This window comes from Microcebus murinus, chromosome 10 (assembly GCF_040939455.1).
Source record: "Microcebus murinus isolate Inina chromosome 10, M.murinus_Inina_mat1.0, whole genome shotgun sequence".
Classification (NCBI taxonomy): domain Eukaryota; kingdom Metazoa; phylum Chordata; class Mammalia; order Primates; family Cheirogaleidae; genus Microcebus; species Microcebus murinus.
In genome coordinates, this window is record NC_134113.1 from 14,459,193 (window position 1) to 14,483,074 (window position 23,882).

The 23,882-nt window shown below is 48.7% G+C and overlaps 1 protein-coding gene across 5 annotated transcripts in view; it reads left to right on the forward strand.

The window, feature by feature from the left end:
- SYN3 (synapsin III) overlaps nucleotides 1-23,882 on the forward strand; it is a 440,909-nt gene that overhangs the window by 355,146 nt on the left and 61,881 nt on the right. For all 5 annotated transcript variants that reach the window (XM_076007058.1, XM_012772789.3, XM_020287867.2 and 2 more), the window contains exon 7: nucleotides 13,779-13,841. In XM_076007058.1, the coding sequence (XP_075863173.1) occupies nucleotides 13,779-13,841 (63 nt within the window). The remainder of the gene's footprint in view (nucleotides 1-13,778; nucleotides 13,842-23,882) is intronic.

Here is a 23,882-nt window from a genome sequence, read left to right on the forward strand (position 1 = left end):
AGCAGCTTCAGGGCCAACCTTTCAGGACAACTATCGTTCCTTTATTGGCGTGAACATCCCTCTATCGCCCCTCTACACGCTGAGAGCACGCTTCCCCCGGCCACTGTTCCCACTCCTCCAGAATGAGGAGAGCTGCGCAGAGCATCGGTCCTCCCTCCCCAACCGATCCTGGTGGTTCTCACGGGTCACTTGGAGGACGAAAGGAGATAAATGCTTAGCAGGGCGTCTAGCACCGCCAGCTCCCAGTAAATGCTGGGGGCCGTTTTTAGGCATCCGACCTTTCTTCCCCATTGGCGGTATTGTTTTCAACATTGGTCTGGGATTTGCAGAATAAAAGGCTCTTTGGAGTCTGGGCAAGCACAGTATGTGTTCCATAAAAAATGTTTTAAAGTGGAGAAGACAGGATGGAACAGAGCTACTGCTGGATTGGAAGGGGGCCCTGCCTGGAGTTTAATGCTTGGTTTCATGGCTTCCTGTTTATAGCCTTGCGCCTCAGTTTCCTTGTGTATAAAGTGGAGGCAATTTCCTTTCCCTTGTGTAGCTCATTAATAATATCTTCAAAGGCAGAGTGCAGTGGAGATTTAAGGATTTCACTGGAATTGGCCTGCCCATAGTCTAGTCTCTGCCTCGTGAGCCTCAGTTTCCCCCTTTGCACGATAAGGGAGCTCTTGCACTGGTTGGTCTGTGAGTCCCTGCCTGACCGCCACAGGTAGGACAGGGCTCATCTCTCCGTCTGGTCAGGACAGACCCTGGCGTAGGGTAATGGGGAGGACTGGAGGGCTCGGTGGCTGGGGTAACCCTCAAGGGGTCAGCAAATCCCTCTGCTGTGTCCACGCAGAGCTGCCTGACCCCAGCCCCAGGAAGGAGCTGGAGTGACCTTTGTCTGTCTTTCCCTTCCGGGTCAGATCAGCATCTCGGGCCGTCTTTCCCCGTTGCCAGTACACACCCACCTGCTGCAGATACGTGGCCACACGGGTAACCCATCAAACCCCTGCCAACCTCGAACATGGAAGCCCAGCTTCCTCCTGGCCGGTGTCGCCGTGGGAAGCTGAGAGCAAGGAAGGAGTGCGGCAGAGCAGCAGTTGCAGGAGTGCTGGGTCACCAATGATAATGCCCAGCGCCGGCATGAATCTAGTGTGCCCTGTGTGCCCAGCTGAGTGCTGTATGTAGATTAGCTCACTTAAACCCTGAGACAACCCGTGAGGAGCATACTATTTTTACCCCTATTTATAAATGCAGAACTTGAGGCACAGAGAAGTGAAGCAACTTGTCCAAGGACACACAGCTCAGCAGCGGTAGAGCTGAGATTACAGCCTGTACTTTTAGGCACTCACTAACCTCTGCAGCCTCTTCCATAGGTGGAAGGGAGGACAAAGGAGAGACTAAAGAAAGTGTGGGGTGCCCTGGTGGGGGGCTGTATAACAACAGAGACCCCAAGAGAGCACCAGTCCCCTGGAATGGCAGAAGCTCAATGCCAGGGAGAAGACACCTCTAAAAGGTAGCCCAGTCAATACATAATAATGATGGTGCTGATAATAATAGCAGCTGATGTTTATACAGCTCTCACCACATTCACTCAATGAATCCAACCAAATACTCACCGAGCACCTGCTCCGTGCCGGGCAAGCGGTGAGCAGAGTGAATACCAGCATGGAAATAAGCATGGATATAAGTACATAAGGGCGAATCTAATTTTAGCTTTGTTGGTAGGATTAAGTCCATACCTGAAAGCTTCCTCCCTGAATGGCTTCAAAGTTAGCCATGGCTTAAGAGCATTCGGAAAGTTAAGGTCATTTTCAGAAGGGAGGGGGCCATGGCCTTGTAAGGCAGAGGGACAACCAGACATAAATTTCTCTCTTTCACCCAGGGCATGGGTACCCAATACCAATATTTCTCCATACTTGTTTCTCTGCTCCCAACACTACTGACACTAAATATGTGGGTTTTCCATACCAAGAAATTGTCCGATTCCCTGTGGACACCTACTGGGTGTCCTGCCATTTAATTCAATTCTGACACTAGCTGTGGAGTTGGCACAGACCCCTCGTTTTATGGGCTCAGTCCCACAAGACCAGCCCCACTTCCATTAGGTGCAAGCAGTGGGCACCCAGCGTACCTATGCTTTTATCTGACTTGGCCACACACTGGGGTTCCCACAACTCCCTCCTCGTGTTCGATACTTTGCCACGTTGGCTTACGTAGGGAGGCGTTTTGCTTCCATGCATTGTTTCACCGCAAGGGATATTACAAAGGATACAAAGAGCAGCACATGAAGAGGTTCACAGGGTGAGGTCCAGAAGGGTCCCGAGCACAGGAGTTTCTGTCCCTGTGGAGTTGGGGTGTGCCACCCTCCCGGAAAATGGATGTGTTCACCAACGCAGAAGCTCTCCAACCTTGTAGTTTAGGAATTTTTATGGAGGCATGATCCATTATTCACTCGATCTCCAGTCCCTCTCTTCTCCCCGGGGGGACAGAGAGGATGGGGCTGAAAGTTCTAAGCTTCTCGTCACTGCTTGGTCTGTCTCGTGACATCCCCATCCTGAAGCTATTTATGAGCCCACCAAGAGTCGCCTCATCAGAACGCATCTGTATCTTTTAGGAAATTACAAGGGTTTTAGGAACTCTGTGTCAGGAACTGGGGGCAGAGACCAAACATATATTTCTCATCACGTCACTGGCCCCTAAACATTCTCCCCTCTTAGCCCTTCTCTTTATTAACTTGTTCATGGGATGCTAAAGTCAGTAGGATGAGCCAGAAGCAGAGATCTTGCTCACCCCAGTAGTACTAAAGGTCTAGCTCACGCCCTCTGCTTGCAAAGGGCTGAAGACACAGCAGGGAGTGAGGCCAACAGGGTTTGACAACACGGGGCAGCCCAGCACCTGCAAGCTAGTGTTGGCTAGCCAGGAAAATTCCTCCGTGCTCCCAAGTGTTAGAAACTCATGAGATGCCTAGCTGGGTGTTGTAATTATTTCTGACCCAAGGCATCGCTAAAGCATTACCTGTGCTCTCAGATTTGCTAGGACATTCATTTGGCTTCATGGTTTGCAGTCGCTGGAAACACACATCCGGGTCATTCCAAAATATATTTAATAGTCAGACACCATCCATACAATGGAATATCATGTGGTGATAAAAAGGAATGAAGTTCCAATACATGCTACAACGTGGATGAACCTTGAAAACACATTCAAAGTCAAAGAAGGCAGTCACGAAAGCCACCTATTGTATGAGTCCATGTGTGTTAAATGTCCAGAACAGGCAAGTCTGTAGAAACAGAGAGTAGACTATTGGTTATCGGGGGCTAAAGGGAGCCCCCGAGGAATAGTGAAGGGCTAATAATATGTTTCTTTTTGAGTGAGGAGAACTTTCTGAAATCAGGGGTGGTGGTTGCATGACTCTTTGAATAAACTGTAAGCACTGCCTTGTACACTTTAAGAAGAGTGAATTTTATGGTCTGTGGATTTTATCTCAATAAAACTATAAAATTACAGTTTTAAACAGTTTAAAAATTCAGGCAGCATCTCTGCAGCTATGGTGAGTCAGATTTCACTAGACTAAATAAAAAGTTGTACAAGATTTATAGGATAAAAACCAGACAGGGTGCCATCATCAGAGTTTGAGCCTATTTCTGCACAGGAAAATAAACACATAGAATCATTCTATATATGAGCAATATCAGATAAATCTATTATATCAATTTAATGATAACTTTTTAAATAACTTCAAAACAGATATTTATAATAAATAGTACAAAAAGAAAAACTTTTTAAAAGAAAGAAATGGTCATAGCTGTATCAGGTGGTAATTTGAGGGTTTTTTTTGGTATTGATTTTAAGTGATTGTCAGTTTACATGACCCCTAAGACTTTCTGGCTAGGATCCAGATATATATAACATGCATTGTACGTGCAAACTCAAATCTTCACAATAACCTTAATTTCTGCGGTGTGTATTCCCATTTACAGATAAAATAACTGAGACTGGAAGGCTACATAACTACTTCCTGTAGGAAGTGACACTAATAGTAGTTAAACCCAAGTCTGTCTGGCTTCAAGTCTATATCCCCTCTTCCACTTCATTCCATAGCAGTACACAAATAGCGTTTCCCTGAACCGGAGGAAATGATATCACCCTTGGCCCAAGCAAATGGCATCTGTTCTACGCAACACCAACAACAGTGCCTTTAAATAAAATGTTACATTTATCTTTAATCTTTTTTTTTTTTTTTCATTAGAGACAGGGTCTCGCTCGGTCACCAAGGCTGAAGTACAGTGGTGTGATCATAGCTCACAGCAGCCTCAAACTCCCAGGCTTTAAGCAATCCTCCCACCTCAGCCTCCGAGTAGCTGGGACTACAGGTGCACGCCACCACACCCGGCCAATATTTTTTATTATTTGTAGAGACGGGGTCTCACTATGCTGCCCAGGCTGGTCTCAAACTCCTGGCCTCCAGCAATACCTCCAGACTCAGCCTCCCAAGGTGCTGCGATTACAGGCACGAGCCACTTGCACCTGGCCTATCTTTAATCTTAAAATATATATGTGGAGATAAACTGAAGCAAAGAAATGTGGAGACTGGCGTAGTATGGTTTTATTTAGCTGTTTTCTGAAGTGACTAAGAAGAGACACGGGGATTTCCCATGTTTAGGATGGGGCTGCTCCCCACCTAGAGCTGGGGGCGGAACAAGACCGTCAAGGAAAGTAAGTGACGTGGCCAACGCAGAGAGGTGAGACCCGGTGGCTGCACGCATGCGGGGCGCCTGGTGGCCTTCAGCACCCCATCAGTCAGCCCGTTCAGAGTCACAGCTTGGCAGGGGTGCCGCCTGCCTTGTGAGTGTCACCCAGGAGGAACCTCAGGAAAGCCGGAGCCCGGCCTGCACCATAAACCCCACACAGGCAAGCGCGAGAGAAGCGTATTTGCAGACCAATATTGCCGTCCTATCAGCTTGTTTATTTTTGGCTATTCCGTTTCTCAGGGAAACAGGAAACGTAAGAGAAAGAAATGTTTGTTTTTCGGTAGGGCAGGTCTAGTTTAATTTTTCTAAATATGCTACCAGTATTTTTCCAAGACACACTAGGAGTAGGAAGCCCAGGATGCCGAGAGCTCAGAGGCGGGATGGCGAGGGCAGAGGGCTGTGGGCTGGGCAGTGAGACCACAGCCCTCCTCCCCAAACGCTTCCCCGGCCCTGCCGTGCGCCCGGCCTGGTCTAGGGCCGTCTCAGAAGGAAGCAGGCGGGCGGGATCCCTATCTTGGGCACCTGGGTGGGTGGTGGGGCCGTTCGGTGACTGAGGTTGGGATACAGGAAGAGGAGGGAGCACTTTTGCTGGGCAGTTTGTGCAGCTGTTTGGAGACGTTGGGTCGCAGGTGACTGCGGGACCAGCTGGGGCCGGGTTCAGGGGGCAGGGCTGTGATTTGGGGGAGGCCTGCATGCCCAGCAATGAGCAGCACCAGACACGGGACCCCCGGCTTCCCGTGGAGCTCACAGTCTAGCGAGGGCATCCGAGACTCCTCGCGCAAGCGCACAGGTGAATCCAAAGTGGCAGAAGAGCTAAGAAGGAGAGGCGAGCAGGCTGTCACCTAGGCAGGAAAGAGAAAGCCAGCCCCTTGGGGACGTGGCAGTGGAGCTGCCATCTGGAGCATGGATAAGAGTTGACGTAAGAAGAGGAGCAGGGACTGTGTTCCAGGCAATGACAGCAGCACATGCAAAGGCCCTGTGGCCAGAGGAAGCAGAGCTGGCGTCAGGGTCGGAGAGAAAGCCAGTGAGGCTGGGACGGAGAGGCAGATGGGGGAGTGGGGTTAGATGGGGCAGGGCAGATGGTGGGGGCCAGACCACGCAGAGCCCTGGAAGCCATGGCTGCGAGGTTTGTCTTGACATAGTTTGCCTTTACACATTTTATTCATCTAGGTGGCATTTTGTGGATTTCTCACAACATGAAGGGTTAGAAAGGACTTTCAAAGGTCTTCCCGCCCATTCTGCTCCCTCCTGACAGGAGTGTCTTTCCGTGGGGTGCTTAAAATTCCAAGGAGAGCCTGTCGGATACTGCACACCAAGGTTAAGCTTTATTAAGCAGCTGTCCGGATGTTTCTGTTCTCTGCTTTGAATGTATCTTTTATAGATGCCTGTGACAAACCCCATTTCCGAGCTGCCCCATTTCTGTCAAAGGCGTCATCGTGCTCCCTGCCTACAACCCGGGCCTCGGGCTTCCTTCCTCCTGCCCTCGCCTTCCTGCTTCCAAGGAGGACCAGCCGTTCACGTGCCCCTGACGCGGAGGGGACCGGAGCAAGGACTCGTGGCCGTCCTTCTCCATGCCAGCCCCTGGGCGTCCTCTACCACCGGCCGAGCCTCTCCGCCAGCAGGGACCACCTCCCCTGGGACCAACACCCGCCATAACGTCCATCCCTCCCACCCATCGCTGGGATTCTCGTGATCTTCCTAGTTGGGGGCTGTGGAAACTGAGTCCCAGGGTGGCCAGTGACTCGTCCAAGAGCTCGTAGCCATAGTGCGGGAATCAGGGGTGAACCCGCGTCCTTCTGGCTCCAAGGTCCCCACCACGGCCACCTGGCCTGCCCCGCTCGGCTGTGACAGTGGCCGGTCTCGCCCTAGCGGGTCTGCTGCCCCCACCGCTCACTCCAGTCGAATCACACGAGCGGCCCAGGTCTGGGCACACGGGAGACACTCCATGGCCGCGGCCGGGCTGCCCAGAGGCGACACCACGCCGGGCAAGGGCAGCGGCTCTGGCCGAACGCCCGCTGCTCCGCTTCCGTGCTGAGAGAGCTGAGGCAAGAAACCTCGCCCCTCTTTGCCCGTATTTCCTGGCACTTAAAATGGGGCAGAAATAGGGACTGCCCCATAGAAGCGTCGAGAGGCATAAACGAGGCGACGCAGGCAAAGTGCCTAGCGCCATGCCCGGCACGCATGAGAAATGGGACCTGTCATTATCACAGCTTCCAGAACAATCTTCCCCAAACCTGCCTTGTGCACATCTGCCTCACAGTGTCCACACCCTCTGCTGGGCTCGGAGGTCCAGACTCCCGCCTCTGGTGCTGGGTCCCCACAAGCTGTGACCCCCCGTCCTCCCTCCTCCCGCTGCCTCCCCAGCAGTCCTTCCGCTCCACCCAACCTTATCGGCTCCTTGTCCCCAGTGCTTTCTGACTCCGCCTGTTTGCACGGGATGTATCCCGCCTGCCGTGGGAGGCTTGTCTGACACCCGTTCTGCATGCCTCATACAGAGCGTCTGCACGTGCAGGGCCCCGCGTGGCCCCCGGCGATGCAGTGGTAACGAGTCGAGCAAAGGCGCCTGCCCCCGGAGCGCCTGTAGGGAGTGGAGAAATGGACAATGAAGAAATGGACACACAAGTGCAATGGTAGCTGGCACCATGAAGCGTCAGTCGAGAAGATAACTGAAAGCACCTACTTTAAACCAGTGGCCAGGGAGGGCTCTCCGGGGACAGAGCATTTCAGCTGAGGCATGAAATGTGAGAAGGGACCAGTCTAGGAAAGAGTGTGAGGAAGAGTCTTTCAGGGGAAGGGAGCAGCACGCGCAAAGGCCCTGTGGCTGGAGGAAGCAGAGCCCATTCAGTAGAGAGCAGAAAGGCCACTGGGTTGGAACGTGGCTGGAAGGCAGAGGGCTGGGATGGGGAGGAGGGAGAGACACAGGATGAAACAGAAGAGGGAGGTGACAGCCAGCTCAGGTAGGAGCCAGCGCCTCCTTGAAGCTTCCCAGACTCCTTCAGTCTTTGATTCCCTCTGCCAGATTCTTCTTGGTCTTGCTTTTCCCATCACTTAGCCAGGACCAGACACTGTATATACTTAAGTCTCCAGAGTCAAGAATGTAGGGGGAACAGCCTCCTGGGGCGGGCGCTGCTCCAGACCACCCTGCAGTCCTGGTTCTCCGATTCTGGCTGGAGAGGAGGAGGAGGAGGAGGAAGAGGTCGGTCCAGCACTGACTGGGTCCCGCACTGTTCTGGCTCTAACCCTCCCGAGGGAACACCCAGCGCGAGCACTGGGCCGCCGCCACTCATTTGGGTCCTTTGAGTGCTGTTGAATAAAGCCCTTATCAGGGTGGGGATCTCTGTTTTCCAAAATTGATCTGCCCCTTCGAACAGGATGTCGGGCCTCTCACGCCACTGGGCCGTGCTGAGCACTGGAGGGCCCCGGGGCATGTGAGCGGGACAAGGAGCCTGTGAGAGGCTGGTGGGGACCTCGCCGTCCCCACGGGAACTGAATAAAACCATTGTTGGGAAGGGAAGAGAGAAAATAGCCCCGACAAGATGTTTTTTGTCCTCTGTGACCTGTCTGTGTTTGGGGAGGGCCTGGCATGTTGCAGAGGAGTGGAAATGGGAATGGCCTTTGAGAGCCATTCGGACAGCTTGGAAGGGGGGAGGGTGACAGGGCGAAGACAGGCGACAGGGGTGGCAGTGGAGCAGCCCCAGCATTCTTCACTGTCTGACCTGGGCGAGCAGCTCGCCTCCTGACACACAGTGGGGGAGGGGAAGGAGGCTAGCCTATATAAAGTGCTCGGTCCCATTGCTGACATGGCACTCAATAAATGTCGTCATTATGAGCCTGGAGGTAATATGATATGTGCAGTACCGTGGCACCCGCTTTCACTTCTTGAGCTCAGACAGCTGACTTTAGAAACCCCCCAAAGAATGTCTCGAAATCCTACTGGTTCTCTCTTTGAAAAGCTGTAGGCCTGGCCTCCAGGAATTAAAACACTAGTTCATAAGAACATGTGTACGAAGATGTTTAGTGAAGTCTTGCTAAGTAAGAGAAGGGAAGAGAGAGAGAATGTATAACACAAATGTCCCTTAATAGAAAAATAACCAAAGAATTGCAGCTCATGTGTGCGTGGGTAGATCATTAAAAAACTTTTGGGGTAGGACTGTAGTTATTGCCATGGGAGGAGTGGTGTGTATGGTGTGATATTAAATGATAAGAGCTATTTTTGAAAAAATTTCATGGGCTGGGGAAAGAGAATGGAGAAGGATATAAGAAAAGTCTGCAGCAAAAATAGAAAAACACTTAATGATATCTTATTAAATGAGAAGATAGATGTAAAATTCTATTTCTAATATTATTATAGGATATCCTGGGGTGTTTTATTGGACATAGAAATGAGGATTATAAAATAATATGGACCAATACAAATACTGATTTGATTAGATGATGAGACTGTAGACAATTCTCATCTTGAATTTCTATGGTCATTTTAATACTATTATTTCAATAAAGAAGGGTCACTTTAAAAAAAAAAAGAAAGAAAGAAAAGAGAGCACTCCCAGGAGTACTCTCACCTCCTCTACCATCCCCTTCCCACTCAAGGCCCAACCAGGGGCACTTAGAGTTTGTTATAATCAATCCCAAATTGGTCTCTGGCCCTTCAGTCTCTCCTGGTACAGATCGTCCTGCCCCTGGCCAGCAGGTCACTCTCCTGCTCTAGAACCATCCTGCTGCCCCACAGTCCGTCCAAGCAACATGAACTCCTACCTTTGGCTTTGACGGCCCCCAGTAATCTGGCCCCAAATCGGCTCTCCCTTCTCTCAGCACCAGCCCAGAGTCTTGCAGTCATACATGCTTGGAAGAAGAACACCATTTCCAGCAAATCAAAGTAAAAAATGGCAAAGAAAATTTTCCCCTAGTGTCATGAAAACTCATTGCTTTAAATGGATTTTTGAAATGTTATCTTTGAAATATCTTAAAAACTCTCAGATTTTTCTAGATTGGCTTTCTGTGTCCTATAAATCCAGATACAGCTTCTGCTCTCAGTTTCTGACAACTAATATATTCCTCCAATTTTATTTTAGAAAGCTGGAGAAAGACACTCAGTTCAAGTATCTAAGTCTATTTAGCAAGCATGTCCAAAATAGCTTTATTGCAGATCAAATCATGTTAAGTATCATAAAATAAATCCTTCCTCCCTATGGGTCTTTGTTGATTAGAGGTCATGAAGAATCTAAGCACCCACCATGGGAAGACCAACACACTCTGCACCATTCACCCCTTGGGGGAATTCTGTCCTTGTCATAGCCTTTGTTTCCCATGGAGACTTGTGCATGGCTCCAACCCCTCCCACACCGGCCTGCCATGCTTCCTTGCTCTGTACCCACCAGATGAGAAGCCTTCACCGGCAAAACTCTTGTCTCAACTTTCTGTGTGTCCTACACAGCTCAAAACCCAGAGCTAGCCAGGTAGTTCTCACTCAGTGAGTGCCCTCTGAATTGATTTGATTTGATATTATTTTATTGATCATTATCACAGTGGAAAAGCATTTATCACATGCCAGAGATGTGCATATTTCTCCAAGAAGTGTGCGTTGGTACAGAGAGTGCTTGTTTGACAGTCAAAACACACGAGCTCAACTTCTGGGTCTGCTATTGTGCATCGTGAAAACAATCGCGTCACTCTTTGAGCTTTGGTTTCTATGAAGACACTTGTGTTAGTTTTCTATTGCTGCCCTAACAAATCACCACGAACTTAGCAGCTTAAATGAGCACTTCATTGTTATCTGATAGTTCTGCATGCCGGAAGCCCAGCAGCGTGGCACGACAGGGCTCGCACGAGGCCAAAATCAAGGTGTCTACATGCGGCATTCTCTTCCGGGGCTCAAGATTCTCTTCCCAGCTCATTCTCATTACTGGCAGAATTCAGTGTCTACAGTGACCGCAGGTCTGAGGTCCCCATTTTCTTAGTGACCATCAGGCAGACACTGCCTTTAGCTCTCATGACCCCCTTCATCTCAAAACAGCAACAGCGTGTTGAGTTTTCTTCATGCTTTGAATCTCTCTGACTCCCCCTTCTTCCCCCAGCCTGAGAATGTTCTCAGCTTTTAGCAGAGGGCTTGTGTGATCAGATTAGGCCCATCCAGGTAACATCCCTATTTTAACGTCATCTGTGTCCTATAACGTAACACTGTATAGTAATATCATCATACAGGCTTCAGTGATTAGGGGGTGACGTCTTAGGAGCCATTCCTAGAAATTCTACCTACGGCAACACAGCAACATGGGGGTTCAATAAGGTTATTGATCAGGCTCTTTCAGATTGAAATTGCCAACTGGCAATCACCTCTGTCGGCACCGTCCGGCATGGCCTCCTGATTTTCCTTTGTCAGACTTCATGCCGTCCCCTCCGTTATCAGCAGACGCTGCCGGACCAGAGCCTCTGCTCTCCTTCCTCGACCATCCAGTCCTTCCTGATCGCTCCCCGCACCCCTGCAGAGCCAGAGTCAGCGCCCTCCCGCCCTCACTTCTACTTTATACTTCAGGCTTTAGCACCACTTGGTGCTAAGCAGTTTTACATTCCTTATTTCTCCTTCCCCCACAAAATTCTGTGAGTTAGGCATGATCATCCCCACTTGGCAGATTAGAAAACTGAGGTTCAGGGAGGTTAAATATCTAGCCCGAGATTGAACAAAGGTTAAGTGGCGTGACACAGCCTCTGACCCTCCAGCATGCACGCTCTTCCCACTTCCCACCAACGCAGCGCAGGACCCGGCTGGGGGTGGGGGCGGTTGGGGGAAGGGAGGGGAGAGAGCACCCATTTCCTCTCACCTTGAGCTCCACCTGAAAATGAGATGGAAATTGAAGCCCCAGTAGTGACTCAGGCAGTTCTGCCTACAGTCTGCAAGGATGGCCGAGTATGACGATTCTGCCGGATAACAGAAGCCCCTTGGCGAAATGTACCCTTTGATTCCACTTCGAATTGGTCAGAGTGGTGAATTATAAGTCTTTTGACTACAAATATTGGGAGCTCATTCCGTGCCCCTGAGAGCATATTTGGAGAGCAATTTGGCAATATCTAGCCAATCTGAGCCGAGCATTCCCCAGACCCAAGGATTCCACCCCTGTGCACGTGCCCTAGAGAACTCCCCAGTGTGTACAAAGGGGGTAATTGCCAAAGATGTTGTAGTATTGTTCATAATCAGAAAAACAGAAACTATCTCAATGTTCATCAGCCATAAGTAAATGGTGATGTGTTCGTGGAATGGGAATACTATGCAGCTGTAAAAATGAATCAGAGCTGTATTAATAAATATCAGCACATGATTAGGGCTTCAGCCATTCAGGCAATATTTTATTTCTTAAGCAAGATGATATTCACAGTAATCTCTTTTTAAGGCTTTTTTCGTATGTATACTTTTTATGATAACAATTAAACTAACAAATAATAGCCACCAGAAGCATTCTAATCACAAAATATTAAGTGGAAAAAGCAGGAAACAAAATCTCTCAATTTTGTAAAAAACAGAATAAATCAAGAGAAAAACAAATATAGATTTTTCTAAAAGACCAGCAGATAATACACCAAAGCTGTTAGAAGTCTGAAAATGATTTTTATTGTCTTCTTTATACTTAACACTTTATTATATTTTTCAAGTTTTTTATAGTGAGTGAATATATTTTTTGGAATCAAAATCAGATATTGCTTTTCTTTAAACACATATTTATTCACCCTGGGCACCGGGGTATGATACGTTTTAGCCTGAAATCAGGAGAATATAAAATTTATTCAAAGGCTACTGCAGGCCATCCGTGTGCTGCCCCTTAAAGGGAACTGTTCACAACAAGCTTGGAGTCCAACAGATCCAAGTTCAAGTCACGGCTCCACCCCTCCCCAGCAACTGACTTGGGTCTCACCTTTCTTACCTGTAAAATGGTAGTAAAATACTTTCCCTGCTTGCCTCATGGGGCCATCGTGCGGGGGAATGAGACGAGGGTCACAGAATGGCTTTGTAGCCCACAGCCAGCCCTTCTGCTAGTGTCACAGGGGCTACCTCATGACAGTCCAGGCTCTAGACACCAGGACGGCAGGGCTGGGCTCCCCAGGGTGCCCACGTGTACAAGCACAGACGGCACCGTCAGCAGACTACGCGGGGGCGTGGGCCATAATGACCCCCGGCTGGGGGAGGTCCAACTGAAGGGAATGATATTGTCACTACATAAATAGGAGGGATAACCTTTGCCCTCAAGCAGCTCAAAATATACTTCTAGAAACCACGCAAACGCATCTCAAACAGCGTACGAACGCACAGAGGAGGAAAAGCACAGCTTGGGTTAGAGTCCCGGCTCCCTGGCTCCCTGGCTCCCTAGGGAGGTGACGATGGATGTGGACAGATGCACAACCTTCCCAGCCCAACTGTCCCGGCCTGTCGTAGGGAGAAGTGCCCACGCCTCGGGAGTCCTGCCGAGAGGACTGCCGGAAGCACCTCCCCTGGATCGGGCAGTGTTCTAGGAGCTGGGGACACAGCAGGGGACCAACCAGGCAAGGCGGCTGCCCTGGTAAATGTAACTTCTAAAGGAGAAAACACAGGGCAGTCGCTCAGACGGAGTCCGACATAGTGCAGCCACTAAATGTCTGTGCTGGTGGCCGGCATGCCTAGTATTATTAGGAAGCTGCATGCAGTAGCCTGAGGAGGCTTAAGGGAGGTAATGAGATCTCCAGATAGTTGAAGTGCTGTTGGAGGGAATGATGAAGGTGCCGTTCACCGAGCACTACTTCTGTAATAACTCACTCAATCTTTGTAGCAACCCAGTGGGGTGGGTACTATTATCACCCCCATTTGACAGGTGAGAAACTGAGGCGCACATCAAGGCAATGGCTTGTCTGGTTGCACACCCATAGTAAAGCCAGGATTTCAAACTGGTTGGTGTGTGCCATTCTACTGTCTCTCTGCAGATTGGTGGATGCCCCAGGCAAGCTGGCCTTAAGAGCAGCTCAGAGCTTCTCCTGGAAGCCGAAATTGCCGACTGAGTGACTTCCTCTTGTCTCTTTCAGGTCACGGCCCCACACTTCCCTGTGGTGATCAAGCTGGGACATGCCCACGCTGGAATGGGAAAGGTATGAGATCAGCCCTCACCTCACAGTGGCTATACTGACAGATTTCCCAGTCTACCTGTCCCCCACCTCTGTCCCCTACCTCAGCACAGGCACGCAGAACAGTGTGTTTAAAAGAACCCACGATACGTCTCCCTCCCTTCCCAACTGTTAGGTTCATCTGAGTGGATGTTCCTGTTCCCCCGGTTCTCAGTGTCAAGAATGAGTACTGGCACAGTCGAGCCAATGACGAGTGGTCACAAACACAGAGCAACTTAATACAAACAGTTTATCACATAAAAGACAGAATGAAAGTAGAGGAAGCTACACAAAGGGAAGATACTTGCCAGAGAGAGTGAAACGGGTCAGTCTCCAGGAATGGAGAAAGACCCTGAAGGCTGAGCATGTGCTGCCTTTTATAAGCCCACTGGTTTGTCCCGCCTCTCTGCTGGCGGGATTGGTTGCTGTTTCCCGCCTTTGGGGGTGATTGACAGGTTGGTGTTACATAACACATCACATGACAGGTTATGTCACAGGGTAGGTTATATCACAGTTTCCCTCCTGCCCATGTGTCTTTTCTAGAATTTTCCACAAAGCTCCACCCATGTTATGCTAATTAGATGGTAATGAATTCTAAGTCTGTTAAAGGTTACTAGGAACTTTGAATTATGTGTGTTCCCACCAGGGAACAGTTCCTAGCCGCAATTTGGTTCCTAGCACAATTCAGTTTCCGCTCTCCTCCCTTAGCCACCTCTTTGCCACCTGTTTACCGTCCACCAGACCTAACACAACCACCTTCCTCAGAGCTCCTGTCGCACGGAACATCCCTCCAGCTCAGTCCGTGCTTGGCAAACCCTCCCTGGAATCGCTAGCTAATCATTCTCCATGATTGTGGCTTAAGAGAAGTGGGCGGACAGCATGTTGTAGACCATAAGCTTTTGTAAGGGGTCGCCGTCATCATCCCCACAGCCATGTTGGGAGCTCATGACTTGCTCATCTCTTCACCGCCTGCCCGGCTGGCACCTAGAAAAGGGCAATGCACATGGCTCCATGGAAGATACCCATGGAGTCAGTTAGCTTCTACCAAAGTAAATAATATATTTAACAGTTGCAAATGACGTCCTGACAAACTGTATTGGTCAGACTCGTTCCGTTGCAAATGTCCAAACCCAAATCACATTAAAGAGAAAAAGATAATTCATTGCTTTAAGAGACCAGGATGTCAGGCCGGGCGCGGCGGCTCACGCCTGTAATCCTAGCTCTCTGGGAGGCCGAGGCGGGCAGATTGCTCAAGGTCAGGAGTTCCAAACCAGCCTGAGCAAGAGCGAGACCCCATCTCTACTACAAATAGAAAGAAATTAATTGGCCAACTGATATATATATAAAAAATTAGCCGGGCATGGTGGCACATGCCTGTAGCCCCAGCTACTCGGGAGGCTGAGGCAGAAGAATCACTTGAGCCCAGGAATTTGAGGTTGCTGTGAGCTAGGCTGACACCACGGCACTCACTCTAGCCTGGACAACAAAGCGAGACTCTGTCTCAAAAAAATAAATAAATAAAAAATAAAGAGACCAGGATGTCCGAGATGGTTCTTGATGGATTTGGGCAGAGCGGGATGCAGGAGCTCAGACGAAATTGTTGGAGCTGGGTCTCGCTCTGTCTCTTGGCTCTGTTCAACCCTACCTGGCATTTCTTCAGAGAGCCAAAATGGCTGTGAGCTGCCCAGCCTGGTCCCTAAGCTCGCCGTCCCGAAGGAATCAAGACCCTCTTTCTCTCCAGCATCTCTGTGCCTAATCTCATGGAACACGCTCGGGTTAATCTGCCAGCCTCAACAAGGGAGTGCAGAGGTGATTCAGCCTCAATCAAACCATACGCCCCACAGGAAAGGGAGAGTCTACTCCTACATAAGGGAGCGGGAGTGGGGGAATTGGGGGAAATTTGGGGGAGGCTACCACAGCCCACTTCTGTGCCATCCCCATTGGAGGGACCTGAGCCCAGCACGACACCCTGCCCAGTGGGCCCTAGATAAAGTGCACCGGGGGCCAAACAGCGTGGGACCGAGTAGAAACCTCGCTGTGCATAGCCCACCCAGGCGTGACACTTCTGCCCCTCACTCTGTATTCTCCCCACCCCGCTATGCCTTCTGCATCATCTCCTCCCGCCCAAACTCTATCAATCTGGGCAGCAGAGGAGGGAAAGGGCCAGGCAGGTCCGGCATGACCCACAGCTCTGATGTGTGTGAAGTTACCATCTAACTACAAAGGACGCTAATTCTAGTAACTGTCATTAAAATGAATCCTCCCTGCAGACTCCATCTCCCTAGATCTCCATCTCACCATGAGGACAGGGGGTTCTGCTGGGCTCACAGGAGCCCCCATTTCTTGGCTGGGGGGATGAATGAATGAACCCCTCTTTCACTCCCATCCTAAGTCTGTCTGTTCCCCATCCCCTCTCCCCCCATTCCCTCCCCCACCCTGCACACAGCTCCAGCCCCCTCCACTCTGCTGCGGCCGCCCTCCCTGTTGTCCCCAATGATCCTCTGTCCCTAATTCAGCAGACCCTTTTCTGTCCTTAACAGAATCAAACTCTCTCTCTCATTTAAAGCTGTTGGGCATCCCTTCTGTTCCCACACTCTCCCTCCAGTGCATGCTCCCCTCCCAGTTTCCCTGCTCTCTTTCTCCGGCCACTCCTCCTGGTCCCCTGCAAGGACTTTTCTTCCTGTGTCATCCCTAAGCAGGGCTATTCCACCTGCACACGCTGTCCGAGCACCGTCCTGGCTCCCTGGCTTCAGCTGCCACCCACTCGCCAAGAGCGCCCAATCACATTGCCTCTCAGAGCGTCAGGCCCTTGTATCCAGTCACCTCCTCCCCATCTCCACCTGGGCCCCATGGAAACCTCAGACTCGACATGCTCCAGACCAGGCTTGTTAGCTCCCCAGACAGCAGGCTCTCCCTCCTCTTCCTCCTCCTCCTCCTTCTCCTCCTCCTCCTCCTGTGACTTTCATCTCTGTGGCAGGAACCACCAGTCACTCATTTGTCTCAAAATAGAAACCTGGGAGTCATCTCCCCCTTCTCCATGTCCAAATAGTCCCCAAGTCTTGTCCATTGACCCTTATCAATGTTTCTCTAACCTGTCCCTTCCTCTCTCCCACCTTCTTGGACAGCTCAGGTAAAGCCAGAGGGTTCCCAAGAATTAAATTCTGTCTCTTAAATTTAAAGTAATCCCCAACAAGACATAAAATGAAGAAAATACTTATAGAGATCAATGCCATGCTCAGGGGAGGGGGTGTCTCTGAGAAACTCAGGCCCTAAAGGGACTCCCAAAATGTGGAAAAGAGGGCACATCTCCAAGGATAAAAACTGCCACCGACCAGAATAAACTGAGGTTTGCAAAAATGCTGAGATCAAGGGAAAAGGACTTTTCTCTCCTTATGTCTGGAATGAGAAAACTTACAGGAACAGTCTGGACACGTTGGCTGAGCAAATGATGTCATATTTATGGCTGAGAGGGAGAAAAAAACAAGACGGGTCCTCCTGTGGTACAGCCACCTCCTCTCCAGGAAGGAATATGGTCTGTCTCAAGATAAGCAGGGAGACCATGCCCAGAAGAAAACCCGCAAGGAGCTGTCAGTGAGCTCAACATTGCTTGAACTCCACCCAGGGCCCTGGGGTGCAATCACTGACCTCCCCAGCTACACTTTACCCCTTCGTCCCTGCACAGTGACCAGTGCCTACTCTAAGCTGAGAATCGGAGGAGCAGTAGGACCCAGTCCCCACCCTCAAGGACTCGAGGAGATAGTCACGTGAATAAATAAGTAGAATGTGTTCTGGGGGGCCTGGCGGAAGGCCGTGCAGACAGGGTGGTGCTCAGAGGAGTGATCTTAATCCCACGTAGGGTATGAGAAGATAGAAAAGGCATCTTAGAAGAATGGAGGCTTGAGCTGGAGAGACAGGCAGGGGGCCTGCAGTGGCCCTGGTGGTTAAGGGCTGCCAGGGAGAGGAGCAAGAGCAACTAGCGAGACAAGACCTGTGGCACAGGGACCTGCGTGGGGCTGGCGTGCCTGGAGACTGAAGGAGCCCTAGCAAACTCGGAGGATGGAAGGCAGGAGATGGACTGATACCCCTTGCATTATAACAGAGAACAGTGGGCCTGCCATGGTGGCTCACGCCTGTAATTCTAGCACTCTGGGAGGCCGAGGCAGGAGGATCGCTCAAGGTCAGGAGTTCAAAACCAGCCTGAGCAAAAGCGAGACACTGTCTCTACTAAAAATAGAAAGAAATTAATTGGCCAACTAAAAATACATAGAAAAAATTAGCCGGGCATGGTGGCGCATGCCTGTAGTCCCAGCTACTCGGGAGACTGAGGCAGGAGGATTGCTTGAGCCCATAAGTTTGAGGTTGCTGTGAGCTAGGCCGATGCCACGGCACTCTAGCCCGGGCAACAGAGCTGTCTCACAAAAATAAACAGAAACAAAAACAAAACAGTGGGTGTCACATGGCACAGACATCAAAATAGAGTAAAGGTCACAGTCATGGGGAACACCTGGGACTGTTAGAAGGCAGATTAGACAAGTGGTGGGAGCAGGGGAGCTTCTGCCCCCCAAGGGGCATTCAGCCATGTCTAGAGACATGTGCTGCTGGCATCTACCAGGTAAAGACCCAAGATGCTGCTAAACATCCCATAATCCATAAGACAGCTTCCCCCACAAAGAATTATACCACCCAAAATGTCATATCCCCCCTTATCTGTAGGGGATGTGCTCCAAGACCCGAAGTAGATGCCTGAAACCCCCAATAGTACACAGCCCTCTACATACTATGTTTTTCCTATACATACGTACCTATGATAAAGTTTAATTTCTAAATTAGGCACGGTACTCTTGTGCTTTGGGGCCGTTACGAAGTGAAATGAGTGTCATTTGAACACAAACACTGCGGCACCTCGACAGTCGATCTGGTGGCCGAGATGGCCACTAAGGGACTCCCAGGAGGGCAGCGGATGTAGTATAGAGACGTGGACAAAGGGGTGACTCGTGTCCCAGGTGGGATGGAGAGGGAAGGTGCAAGATTTCATCACACTGCTAAGAATGGTGCATGGTTTAAAACTTAGGAATTTGAATCGTTTATTTCAGGAATTTTCCATTTAACATTTTCAAACCGAGGTTGACGGCGGATAACTGAAGCCACAGATAAGGGAGGACTGCTGTAGTGTCAAGGTTGAGAAACCCTGAAAAAAACTAACTTTATTTCTTTTACTGACAGTTTTACCAGGCTAGAAACCAGAGGAAGCAGTGGTGGTAATAGTTCAGCATGTTTCAAAGTATGTTCCCAAGAATTATAATTATTCAGGATGCTAATGTCTGTTTTGGTCATATAGGTTTGGAAAACTCTGTGTTGAAGTAAGTTTTTAGTGCGGAACTTCTCAGAGTCATAAATTTGGTCATACTTGTGTGCTTGTGGGAGTACAAGTACTTGGAAAAGTAAGCAGAAATTCCCAGATTTGTCTGACCCCAGAAACATTTAACTGTTTCTTTATAGAGATGATGGTTCTTTTATTAATTTGTGAGAACTCCTCACATACAAAGAACATTAATCCTTTGGCATCTTTGCAACTATTTTCTCCTTTTAACACATCCATCTTGTTATTCGGTCTTTAAAGTTTTTTTTAAGCAGTCAAATGTGGTCTTTGGCGACAGTATGTTATAGCAGCTAAGGGTGTTGATTCGAATTTAGGTTACACCACTTGTTAGTCGTGAGACCTTAAGTAAGTTACTTGGCCACCCCCCACCTTAGTTTCTTCTTATGTACAATGAAGATAATAATAGTATCCATCTCATAGGCTGGTTGTGAGGATGACGAGACTCTATGTATGTCAAGCCCATAGCTCAATGCCTGGAACAAGTGGGCACTCAGGAAACAATAGCCACCATTATCATTAAGAATGTTCAGGCTTGCTCTGGAAACTCAAAGTCCAACTGAAGTCAATAGGGGAGATATGACTAAATAGCATCATATGTCAGAGGCTTTATTTCACTTGGCTTCAAGATCGCTGTGAGTCAGATGAGTATCTGCCAAAAGCCCTAATCAACAAATGCCAAATAAATGAATGAAAATGGGCTCAACTTGGCTAGTCATCAGGGAAATGCAAATTGAAACCACAATGAGATGCCGCTACATAACCACCGGAATAGCTAGCATTAAAAAGATTAATCATGCTAAGTCTTGGTGAGGATGTGGAACAACCAGAACACACATACACACACACACACACACACACACACACACAGAGAAAGCATAAATTTTTTGTCAAAGCATAGATTGGTACAACCACTTTGGAATATAGCTTGATATTATTATCTATTAAGCTGAAGTTATACAGACATTCTCTGAGGTAGACCCAACCTAAATACATGCATGCATGCACCAAAACACATGTTTACAGTAGCATTGTTCATAATTTACAAAATCCATGTGTCCATTAACAATAGCACTGATAAATCACACTATGTCCATTCAAATGGAGTATTTTAAGCAATAAAACTGAATGAACTACAAGTACACATAACAATGCAAATGAATCTCACAAACTCACCATTTAGTGAAATAACTCAAAAGAATGCCTATTTCTATCATTCTGTTTATATAAAACTCAAAAACCAGGGAAATTAAACTATATCGTTAACTGGAATATATGTTTAGGTGATAAAACTTTTAAGAAAAGCAAGAAATTATTACCATGAAAGTCAGAACAGAAGTTATTTTTGGTTAGCCGAGGTGGCGGTTGAGACAGGCAGAAGTGGGCAACGTCGTATTTCTTGGCTTGGACGGTGGTTATGTGGATGTTTGCTTTGTGATAGTTCATTGAGTTGTCATGTTTGTTTTGTGCTCTGCTCCATAGTTGTGTTATATTTCAAAACAAGATAAGATTTAAGAATGTAACTCAATCTTAGGATATATTAATGGAGAGATGATATCCACACCAAAGTGAAAGTCCTGCACAGTCCACAGCCAGAAGATTGTGTTCCATTCCCAGTTGTTCACTAATTCTGGGAGTTTGAGAGGGACAGTGGCCAATTGGTGTGTGGAAGAATGAACCAAGTAGTGAAGGGAAGAGGCATCTAGCCTGGCAGGACAATGACCTAGAGATAGTGTGACCAGCATCTTCAGAAACATGGAGGATTGCATGGAAAGATAGATTGGATTGACTCTACATAACTCTAGTGGGCAGAGTTGGAACCCAATTATGGGATGGCAGTCCTATTGAAGGAGCAACTTTCTAACAAGCAGAGATAAATATGATTGGGATGGGCAGCCCCTTGCAGTAGGAGATTCTGATCCCTGGACAGTTGGAGCAAAGATGAACACTTACTGGGAAAGCTTCAAGAGATTAGGCGTGTGTGAGGTTAGCCTAAGATGTTTGAACCCCCTGAAATTGAGACAAATGAGCTTGTGTGTTTATGTGTGAATGTGACGTGAGCATTTTTCAGGGAAAAGGTCCATAGTCTCTTTCAGCTTCTCAACAGTCACCTATGACTGACCCAATTAAAGCACCCTGGACATGACCCCTAGTATTATCTTCTAATAATGAGACTCTATGGTTTTAATCAATAATATGAGTGGTCTGTTAAAAAGGAATGGTATAGATCATATTACCAAAGTATGATTAGAAGTCAAGTTCAAGGCCAACTGCTAGTATGGTGTGGGGATAAAGCTTGTAGAATCTGAAGTCCAGGTTTCCAGTTTGCATCTGGATTTACCATTTACTGCGTTGTGTGCCCTTGGGTGAGTTGCTAAGTTTCTCTGTGCCTCAGTTTCCTCATCTCTAATACAGGAACAATAATCTCCTTCCTGTGGTTGTAATGATGATAAAATAAAACAATTCAGGCTTAGGAATGTGGCTGAGTCAGTGAATAGGAGCTTTAAAAAACAGCCACAAATGTAAACTGTTATTCTTAGTACTTAACCACTTAGCTAAAGTGAGATAAGAGTTGTTCATAATAGACAAAAAGGGGAGGGAAATTGAATTAAATTCTGGGTAAATTCTTAGAATAAGGAAATCCAACATCCCTAGGATAAGCTAAGATAACACACTAACCCCGGCCTAGAAGCCACCTTGTCCAATTCCATAGATTCAGGCTGTCAGGGCTTGAATCCCAGCACCTGACTTTGAAGATAAGAACCTGGGGTCCAGAGACGAGAAGGGCCTTGCCCAAGGCCATACAGCAAGTGAGCAAAAAAGTCCCCAGTAACAGGACAGGAAGGAAAGACCTTTGAGATAGTTGGGCCCCTCTTAGCCATACTTTAGAGATAATAATAATAATAATAGCAATAATAATAAAAGCTAATGTTTTATTGAGCTTACTCTGTACAGGCACTGTTCTAAGTGCTATGTGTGTGTATATATGCATTTTCACTCATTTAGTGCAATCCTCGAAACAAGCCTATGAGGTAGATACTACTGGCAGCTGCATCTTAGAGATGAGGAAACTGAGGCACAGGCAGGAAATGGTGGAGCTGGGATACAACCCCCAGACAGTCTGGCTCCAGTGCCTGAGCTGAGCTAGGAGGAGGGAAGGGCACTGACACGGTACCAGGTTAATAAGCCCAGACCCAGGTATCCTAACCTCCCCCTGCTTGCCAGGATTGCTGTCCTTCTGAGAGGGGGCAATGAGTGACAGCATCAAGCACCTCTGCAGACAGTCCTGCCTGTTGTGGGGAGACGAGCAACCCCTAAACACGACGTTTCCCACAGCCCTGGCGTCTCCCACACCCTGGCTTGGCCAGGTTTGCTGCTGTCATCGGCTCCAAGTGACCTGGACTGGATCCGTTCTCTCTGGCTGACTCATTTAAGGAGCTTTCCCGGCACTGTCCACATTTTGAGTGAGAGTAGGTGGCTCCAGAACACGGTGATGGAGAGGGACTCTTAGAAAATGAGCAAACAGAGGAATGGAGCCCAGGGGAACAGTTAAGAAATCAAAAGGTTCCCCGTCAGCTGGGAGACCTCCAGGGAGGAGAGTCGCTGTGCGTTTCACGTTCCGCAGAGGCCGGGCCAAGTGAGAGCAGACGACAGGCACCCGCCCGCGTGGCATTCAGGGCAAGCGTGTTCAGGGGCCCCAACAAAAAGTGAGGGGGAGGAGGAGGAGGGACCCGCACCCACTCCACTGCCCTCACCCTCCATCCCACCTCCCTCCCTATGTCCTCTCCCACCTGCCCTGCCCCGTGGACAGCCACTGGCCTCTAATTGGGCCCCTACGAGGGGATCTATCAGTCCTTCACACCTTAATGAAGATTTAGGCACTCTGCGCCCCTTTTCAGAGCCTCTGCCACGAGGTTGTCCCTTCCATAAGTGCAATATATACAGCCGGTACTCATCACTCACAGATTCCATGTTTGCCAATTTGTCTGCTTGCTAAAATTTATTTGTAACCCCAAAATGAACTCTCACAGCATTTTCAGGGTCAGGGATGGATATGTGCAGAGTGGGGAAAATTTCGAGTCAAACAAGGTAACATTCTGCCTTCTTGTTTCAGCTCCCCTACTGCAAGCAAGTGCCCTTTCCATGGTCTATTTGGTGCCACATTGACACATTTTTATGCGTTTTGTTGGTGATTTTGTTCTGGCAAGTGTACAGCAAGCGTAACAGCAAGTGTTAACAGCGACTAACCAGGGAAAGATCCAAGCAGCACACAGAGGGTCGCAGAATCAGCCTTTATTCTGCCCTCGGGCCTAAGAGGGGCATGCTACCAAATTCTGAGCCCCGCTTCCTTGTCCTCCTCCAGTTTTATACACTTGGCGGGATTCAAAAAGCATCCAATCAGCAACAAGCTTTAACATCCAATCAGCAACAAGCTTTAATATCCAATCAGCAGTGAGTTCAGCCATGGGAGACCCCCGGGGTGGAGGTTTTTCCCTGTCAATTTCACTGTTTAATATGCCCCCTAAATGTAATGCTGAAGTGCCCTCTAGACTTCCCAAGTGATGTTACTTATAGAAAAAAAAAATACACATGTATGTAAGTTTCATTCAGGCATAATAAGGTATAATTATAGTTCTATTGATGTTGAG